At 40.1% G+C, this 9570-nt stretch overlaps 2 protein-coding genes across 2 annotated transcripts; one reads left to right on the top strand and one right to left on the bottom strand.

Annotated features, from left to right (window-relative positions):
* Positions 1-10: 10 nt before the first annotated feature.
* On the bottom strand, positions 11-2607 carry LOC126378881 (BRCA1-associated RING domain protein 1-like). Its single transcript, XM_050027372.1, has one exon. The coding sequence runs from the start codon at positions 2542-2544 to the stop codon at positions 886-888; it is 1659 nt and encodes a 552-aa protein (XP_049883329.1). The 5' UTR covers positions 2545-2607; the 3' UTR covers positions 11-885.
* Positions 2608-3577: 970 nt separating this feature from the next.
* LOC126378756 (alpha-(1,3)-fucosyltransferase B-like) lies at positions 3578-4966 on the top strand. Its single transcript, XM_050027138.1, has one exon. The coding sequence runs from the start codon at positions 3578-3580 to the stop codon at positions 4964-4966; it is 1389 nt and encodes a 462-aa protein (XP_049883095.1).
* The last annotated feature ends 4604 nt before the right edge of the window (positions 4967-9570 follow it).

Raw genomic sequence — 9570 nt, 5'->3', positions numbered from 1 at the left:
CATGTTTATTATTAACATAACCATTACCTCTAAATTAAAAAAAAAAACTTGGTAATCTCAGATATACTTAGATTCGTATTTAGTATACATACAAACTAGGTTTGTATAAATTGTCAGGAATTTTGCTTATAAATTCATGAATAATGTGAATTTCACTTGTTAGGTCAGGCGCGCACTACGAGTTTTTCGCCGCGCGGCAGAAAAAGCAGCGGCAATGTCGCACTGTAATACTGTACCAAACAGTTTTAAATTGTATTGCGCGCACTTGACGGCAGAGCCGCCGCAGCGGCGCAGTATTACAGTGCGACATTATGCCGCTGCTCTTTTCTGCCGCGCAGCGAAAAACTCGTAGTGCGCGCCTGGCCTTAATTGTTAACAAAAATCATTATCAATGAGGTTAAACGGACTTTCTCGTTGCCTACTCACTCTTCGTTCAAAAGCTACGAGTGTATATGCATTTACTAGGTAAGCATCCAACTTAGGTCACATCTTCGCCATCAGCAGGCTCTGCATGGCAACTGTACCGCGGCGCGAATTATATCGAAAGTTTCGACCAATGGACGCAGCGAATGTTATCTACGTGGATAGACATCGAGCGGCTCTCGTTGAAAGCCGCGCAAAGGGCTGGTGAGATTGTGAGGTAAAACACAATACTATTTATCTAAAAAGAATGATTCTTGACGATTATAAATTCTTGTTAATCTACTGGTGACTGGTGGCTCTGCATTATAGTGCTGTAAATTGAGATAAATGTATTTTTTTTTTAAATTTGACCACAATCTCAGCTGATGGTAAGTGACAATGTGGTCTAGGGTGGATCACGCTTACCTAGCAAATGCCTATCTCTATGTATATATTGAAAAATCCAATCTAAGCTTATTCAGGCTACCAAGGTTCACACAATTCATATTTCTCAATACACTCAATTAGCCAGCCTATAGGCAGTGCTTTCAAATGTTGCATATTGTACATAGGCTCGTAAATATCTTTGAATATTATGTAATGGGAACACTTTGTCAGTTTTCCATCTTTCTTTGCATGGTACGGTATTAATCTCTCCGCTTCTGGTATCAATTCGGGATTCGGAGCTCTACGTAGAACTTTACCACCAGCGTCAGTTATCAATTTAGTCACAATCGCCTTTGTTAATATCATGGTTTTCGACACTTCATACTTCACTGTAAAATTGTGTAGGTAGAAATGGCAGCCGTCGAAAACACCTGGGTATTGTTTGTATTTATTGTATCTGGAATTCTTAGGGCCGTTGTAAGTCTTTGTGCCAACACCAACAATTTCATATTTATCGAAAGGCTCTAGTGTTTCCTCGGTGCTTTTGTTTATCCAATCCGAAGATAGTATCCAGATGGAGCTGACGATTCCTTGTAAAACATCCACACTCGACTGGCAAACACCGTCTTCTGCATCTACTATCAAATGTGTGACTTTTTTAGTGAATTTTGTCTCGAGGTGTAAGTTACTGTGATGTTTTACTAAAGCTTTTAACTTGTTTAAGACCGTTCGGTACTGTGATACACAGTAGATTCTTACGTCATCTAAATCTAGTTCGGAATAGAGGCCTGATATCGCTGTAACATTCACACTTTGTGTTTGGACTATGTTCTCAGTGGCATCTTTTAAGGTTTCCTTCATATCATCTGTTGCAAGTTGCATTGGTGTTTCTCCTTTGCAGTTTTTAGCGTGGACATCAGCTCCATTCTTAACGAGTTCAACGGCAATATCTACGTGTCCATAACGGACTGCCTCGTGCAATGGAGTTTCATTCCCTGGTCCAGGTACATTTATCAAAGTATTGTACGGTAGTAGTACTTGGACTAAGTCTAATCGGCCATTTTGTACGACTTCATGTAAAGGGGTCCATCCAGCGTTGTCTTTTGTATTAGTGTTGGCCCCTTGATTTAGTAATTCTGTTACTTTGTCGATTTTTCCGAGTCTACACGCAATGTGTAATGGTGTTTCACCTTTGTTGTTTCTTTTTTCAGCCATCTTGTTGATTCTGGAACTAGCACTCGATATAAGAGACACATTTGGATCATTTCTGCCTTTATTATCGGTTTTTGTATGTTTTACAATCTTATTTTCTTTTGAAAAGTTTTTCTCGTCACTTGTCGTTTCCTTCTTACTCGGCGCACGTTTTTTATTAGCATTATCTTCTTTTAATGGATAATCGAGTAGTGAGTCGGGTTTTCTCACAAAAGTTTCTGTTTTAGTGGAGCTTTTCTGTTTCCCGCCCTTTTTGGCTCCAGTTTTGCTGGTAGGTTTATATTTCTCGAACATTTGATCCAAAGACGCAGCAGACTCTATGCAGGGGCCGAGACGATCATCGAAGAACGTTGTACATCCCTCCAGATCACAATTACACTCGGGACAATACTGTAAACCTTCAAAATGTTCCGAACAAATTAAGTGAAAACATTTACTTAATGTCACAGGATTTTTACAAAGTTCAAAGCAAATTTTGCACGTATAATCTTGTTTCACGGCTTCTAAAGCGCTCAAAAAGTTATTCATATCCGTCGAAGTCATATTTTTGTGCAAATAACTTTAATTTAACACAAAATAAACAAAACACAAGCACTCGGCGCGGGGCTGTTTACTTTATAACGTCAAACTGACATTGTCATTTTGTTTCTTTATAGAGTTCTTGGTCTGGATACAAGTTCTTTGAGCCAATTTACTGTAACATTATATAAAAATAAATAAAATAATGTCTAGGTAGCATGATTTATATTCTCTTTGCGGTCTACCAGAATCTGATGGCATAAAAATAGTAAAACATATAATGATTTTCCTATGGTAATGTTAAACTGTCACTTGTCAAGTCAAAGTACAAGACCCCTAAGTAGGACTAACTAGTCTTAATACTTTTTTTCGGTATACTTGAATATTAAAAATTCATAAATATAATTGTTTTTCATATATACCTACCTACATTAGCTAGATTTTTCCCGCACCTTCGCTAGCGACATCTATCGATTCAAGCATATGTTGGAATTTATTCAGAAATCCCGCAATTATTTTCCCGGGATAAAAAATAGCGTATGTTCTATTCCATCTATCTCCATATAAAATTTCAAGTCGTTTTGACGTGATGAGTGGATAAGCAAACAACCTCACAATCAGGCGTTAGCGTTCACAAGACGATCGGGCGGACAATATCCGGCCCGATGTCTAAAGGCTTCCTCAAATTTATAACATTTGTAAGGATAAACAGTAGCACGAAACCATTGTATAAGTACTTTATATAATGTCCATAGTGTCCGTCAATAGGTAAAAAATAAAAAGTATCAAGACGATTTCATCCAATTACCCGAGTGTTGCTTACTATAGAAATTTGATTTCCCCATTTGCCATGAGATTCTGGTACACCTATACTACTCAACTTATTATGTTATATCTCACAGTGTTATATTCTCTTAGAACTCTTGTGACAAAGTGACAAGGATTTATTTGGTCGCTGTCGCAAATAGTCGCGATATTTTATTTAATCATACAGTTCTTAAGATACTTTGAGATAAGTAATAAAAGATACTTTTAAGCTATTAAGTTTTAAAATAAAATGTATAAAGTAGATAAGGAAGCATTGACAAATCAAACACAATCTAAAATCGATCAACAAGCGAAGAAAGATGTGCGAATTATCCTTTGTAGCATTGTTATCATCATTGCTTTTACTGTGTTTTTCGCTCAAGTGATTGAGCCTTATATTGTAAACGGCCCTTCATCAAGCGTTCATCAACATCCTTCATCAATAAGTGACAAGTTCTCAGTAAACTATGTCCCTGGGTATCCGTCAATAGTGTGGTATACTCGAAATCCTTCGTACTTTCCCGAAAAACAACCACTGTCTTGTTCCAACGGCTCGCGAGTTTTCAAATGCGGCGTGTACCCGCCAGAGACAGCACCGGAACACCCAGAAGCTTATCTGTTCTACGGGCCGGATGTAGCGAGGTTTCCTTTGCCACGAGATTCTGAAACAATATGGGCTTTGTTCCACGAAGAATCGCCTAGAAGCAGACCGATGTTTTTCTATGAGAAGGGTTTGAATCTTTTCAACTTGTCTGCCACTTTTAGCAGGTACAGTGACCTGCCTTTATCGTTGTACTGGGCGCGGGGCCTCGCCAATATTACAAGCTTAGATTACTTCGTTGGCACAACGACGAAAAATGATCTTCTCAATGAAATTTCACCTGTAATATACATGCAATCAGACTGCTTCACTATTACAGAAAGAGATGCATATGTGGAGAAACTAATGGACTACATACAGATAGACTCTTATGGTATTTGTCTTCATAACAAGGATTTCCTTTTTGGCAACGCTAGTTCCTATTTAGGATACCTTTACAATGATGATTTGCTACGATTCATTGCGAGGTATAAGTTCATCATAGCCATAGAGAACGCTGTTTGCAACGATTATGTGACGGAGAAGTTCTGGCGCGCGATAGAGTTGGGCGTGGTGCCGATCTACTACGGCTCGCCGCTGATCAGGGACTGGCTGCCGAACAGCAAGTCGGCCATACTGCTGGAGGACTTCCCCACGCCGAAGCTGCTCAGCGAGCACCTGCACTACCTCCTGGACAACGACACCGCTTACGAGGAGCACCTCGAGCACAAGACGCTGGGACGCATCTCCAACCAGAACCTAATTGATGAATCGTTGACTAGATCTTATGAAATCGAAGAAGGTGGAGATGAAAGGTTTATATGTTTAATCTGCGAGAGGATTCACGATAGAAACAAGAGTAGAGTGAATGTAGTGACGAAGGCGCATTACGACTGTCCAAAGCCTAAATCTGCGCTGACGCAGTCAGTGAACATGTACAACTTGTGGCTGGAACTCATAAATTATGCAGAAGAGAAGATCGATCAGATATACAAAGAGATCGAGGATGCAAATAGAACGCGAAGAAGCTCAAACACAAGTTGGGATTGGAACACGTAATCTTCTTCTTCTTCTATCGTGTGGAATGTGAGGTGAATAACCAACCCCATCAACCCTGGAACACGTACTTAATGGAAGATTAAAAATGAATGTCTGTCAGTAACGCGATTCCTTGTACATAAGTTTCAACAACAATAAAAATGTGATCCAAGTATCAAGCAACAATTATTTTTATATTATGTATCTGCCATTACATTATATTTTAAAATATTTATGTACCCGAGTCAGACAGACAGACAGAGAGACAGCCTCCGTGGTCTAGTGGTTAGAGCGTTAGGCTCACGATCTGGAGGTCCGGGTTCGATTCCCGATGGGGACATTGTCGAAATCACTTTGTGAGACTGTCCTTTGTTTGGTAAGGACTTTTCAGGCTTGAATCACCTGATTGTCCGAAAAATTAAGATGATTCCGTGCTTCGGAGGGCACGTTAAGCCGTTGGTCCCGGGTATTAGCCGTAAAAACACCTCCACCAACCCGCAGTGGAGCAGCGTGGTGGGGTATGCTCCATACCCCCTCCGGTTGATTGAGGGGAGGCCTGTGCCCAGCAGTGGGACGTATATAGGCAGTTTATGTTTTTTTTATGTTTATGTACCCGAGCAATGAGAAAATAGGTATTTATCACGTTAAATCTGTACAACGCCATCTGTATTATGTTTGGGGGACGTAGCCTGGAAAGTTCCTCATTTAAGTACGTACTTATGCCAAAAAGGTTTTGCCTGCTTTATACTCACACACACTCACACACACACACACACACACACACACACACACACACACACACACACACACACACACACACACACACACGCACATAGCAAGTTGCATTTTACCTTAACTATTAATTATTATTTTCTCTTTTTATTGATAACTTGATATTATTCAAATTTTAAATATTATAAAAATATTCATTGTCAGCACCCTCACTTTTGGCTTTTGCATACAACTTTTGGATGGTAGCTGGTATCCTTAGCTCAGTTTTAAAACTTTTAGGGATAACAGCCGACTCATGGCAATTATGTCACAGCCTGTAACTACATCTGATAAATGTAAACAAATATTGTCATATATTTAAGGCTTTAATGGTATGGTGAGGGATTGTGTCCTCCATCATGATGGACTAATGTTATGGGCGATAGGCTGATCACTTATCACCATAAGGTTCATCATATCCAGCTTACGACATCGTATCAACAGTGGCTGCAAGTTGTCTTTGATTACTTGTGGCTCTGCCCACCCCAGTAGGGATTACGGGCGTGAGTTTATGTATGTATGTATGTTTAATGGTACGAAATAAAGATATTATTATTATACTTACAGGTGCTAAGACACTATGATGAGATGTTTCAGACCATGATTCTGAATTGATTTCAAGTGGATTTTCCTGTTAGAATTTTTAATTATTTTCCGTTCCAGACTTTTGCGACGTAAAATATACTCACTACTACACTACTTGATATCAACTCAGAATCATGGCCCGAATCATCCCTCACAGTTTTCACTACGATGTCACTAACACCCTGTAAGGCGAACTTAGAGCAACACGGAATTCCTTATCTTCTCCTTCTTTTCTTTCTTTCTTGCCTACTCCCGTTCCCCTCTGCGAACCTATATCTCCGCGAAGACCCGTGTTGTTCTATGAAGGCGAATTTTCAGCGTAGTGATTACATTCTCTTTGGCGAATTTAAAACCAACACCAATTGTTGACGAGTCAAATCTCAGTGTCAAATGCTAGTCAAAATCGAAGAACGAGCCATTAATCAAGAATTGGGTTAATTTTGATTCCAATGGTCGAACTATCGTGAAATCCACCTTACAACCCACACGATAGAAGTACCTAAGCTTCAAGCGTCAAAGAATCTACTTTCTCAAAAATCTTAGCGACATAGAAGTTATAATTTCTCAGTAAAGTTCTGGATGCTAAACACTGGTAGACTGGTCGTCAACTGGTCAATCATTGAAGATATCGCAGGGAAAGAACACCAACGAACTAGACTTAATACGAATTGAAAATCTACTACCAAAGACTGCCTATATTTTAGCTGATAAGTACTTGTGTCTTGCCGTGGCTTTTAGTTAACTACAAACATTAGTACAAACTCACGCCTATTTCTCATCCGGAAGCTGTGAACTGTAAGTGTGTAAGCTGGCACTACGGAATTCCATTTGCTTCGATCCTGACACACTTCTATTGCTTCCTCCACATTCATCAATTGTTCCATACACGCTTGCTAGTTCAGAGCAAATCGTATCGGATTTTGAGTGGTCTATTTTTTATTTTGCAGGTCTTGATAAAAATGTCTGAAGCAGAAACGGGCTCACTAGTAAGTCAAATTAAACTGAACATGAAATTGTCAAAGAAGCTATCCTTCCTGCCGAAAGCGGTAATGATAGCTGGTTTCACTGTGATATTCGTTTTCGTGGTGTTTTCGCCACCATTAGACTTCCCAACGGACCCACCATCAGCCAGCACAACTGATGCCGTTAGCCAAATCAGAACAGATGACTCTTCAAGAGATCCAGCCATTGTCTGGTACACTTTTGGTCTGAAGTACTCATCAAACTCTACACTGACCTGTTATAACGGGTCTAGGATTTACCGCTGCGGAATATACGAAGCAGAAGACGCGCCGAACAATCCAGAAGCTTACCTCTTCTACGGTCATGACATCGACCGGTTCCCTCTGCCGCGAAATCCGAAAACCATTTGGGGTTTGATGCACGAAGAAACGCCGATCGCCAGACCAATGCTTATGTTCGAAAACGCGTTGAATCTTTTTAATTACTCATCGACTTTTAGTAGGCACAGTGATGTTCCTCTGACGTTGTACTGGATGAGGGGTCTCAAGACAATCACTGATACGGAATACTTCACAGAAACATCGAAGAAGAACGCTTATCTCCGTGAAAACGCTCCCGTTTTCTTCTTCCAATCCAACTGTTTCACTTTTACGGAAAGAGACTCGTATGTCAAAAAGTTGATGAAGTATATCTCAGTGGATTGCTTTGGCGCCTGTCTTCATAATAAGGATTTACCTCCGAACAATGCGTCAAAAACTTACAACATGCTATATGATGAAACGACGCTGAAATTCCTCTCGAGATACAAGTTCGCAGTGACAATAGAGAACGCTGTTTGCAATGATTACATGACGGAGAAGTTTTGGCGCGCGATTGAGTTGGGCGTGGTGCCGATCTACTACGGTTCGCCGCTGATCAGGGACTGGCTGCCGAACAGCAAGTCGGCCATACTGCTGGAGGACTTCCCCACGCCGAAGCTGCTCAGCGAGCACCTGCACTACCTCCTGGACAACGACACCGCTTACGAGGAGCACCTCGAGCACAAGACGTTGGGACGCATCTCCAACCAGCGACTTATTGATGAGATGGATAAAAGATCCTATCAGAATGATTACTATTCTGCTCTGATCAAGTTCGAATGCTTTCTCTGTGAGAGATTACACGTGAAGGACACACGTCTCCATATCGTGACGCGGAAGCACTATGACTGCCCATTACCAACTTCAGCTTTGTCGCTGGGTGTCAATTTCAACAATGCGTGGTTGGAAGTGATTGAAGCTCAAAAAGCAAAGATAGATAAAGTTTACAGGGAGATGGAGGGCGCCAATAAGACGCGAGGAATGTCCATCACAACTTGGATTTGGAATTATATATTCTACAAATTCAACGGGTTGAGTTGTAGTCTAGATTTTATTCGGCGGCGCAGTTAAAGGGACTTTCAAATCGACGTTCCCCAAACACACGATAGATGGCGTTGTTCACTTTTACGTGATAATTACCTATTTTCTCATTGCTCGGGTACTTACATAATTATTCAAAAATGTAATTGTAATGGCAGAAGAATATATAAAAATAATTGTTGCTTGATATTTGGGACACATTATTATGTATAAAATGATGTTGCTACCAATATTGCTTCTCTTTATTTTGATCAGAATAATAATGGGTGGAAATTGTACCTATGTGTAATAAAAAGGGTCATCATTTATACCCAAAAACAAAGATAAAAGATGCGTATGTCTGTTATCCATGAAATTAGAAGTTTAAACGAAGAAAAAACTTAACAACGCCATCTATCGTGTTTTTGGGGAACGCCGATTGGAATGTCCCTTATTGTCGACCATACCTGGCGGGGTCGAATCCTCATACCCGCTGCTCATATTAATTGGGTACCTCTAAACATTTTAAAGGCAACCCTTTTTTACCAACTTTACGTTGAAATAACGCGTTAAATGTTTTCCATTTATATAATTAGGTAGCTTTTTATTGTTAAGATTTACTTAATTACAAATAAGTAAATTAATTTTATAAAATTCTTCGTTTTCTTTGCTTTATCGTCATCTCCCGTTATCTCGTTTTCACATGGTCTGCTTACCTAACCTGAAGATTTGACAGGTCCGGTTTTTTACAGGGTCCACTTAACCTAACCTGAAGATTTGACAGGTCCGGTTTTTTACAGGGTCCACTTACCTAACCTGAAGATTTGACAGGTCCGGTTTTTTACAGGGTCCACTTAACCTAACCTGAAGATTTAACAGGTCCGTTTTTTTACAGGGTCCACTTACCTGAAGATTTGACAGGTCCGG

This window comes from Pectinophora gossypiella, chromosome 27, assembly GCF_024362695.1.
Source record: "Pectinophora gossypiella chromosome 27, ilPecGoss1.1, whole genome shotgun sequence".
Taxonomy (NCBI): Eukaryota; Metazoa; Arthropoda; class Insecta; order Lepidoptera; family Gelechiidae; genus Pectinophora; species Pectinophora gossypiella.
Note: the sequence above shows the minus strand (reverse complement) of the source record. Positions and strands in the feature narration are given on the sequence as shown.

Coding starts and splice junctions, on each gene's coding strand:
- LOC126378756 (XM_050027138.1), top strand. CDS start 3,578: ATGTATAAAGTAGATAAGGAAGCATTGACAAATCAAACACAATCTAAA.
- LOC126378881 (XM_050027372.1), bottom strand. CDS start 2,544: ATGACTTCGACGGATATGAATAACTTTTTGAGCGCTTTAGAAGCCGTG.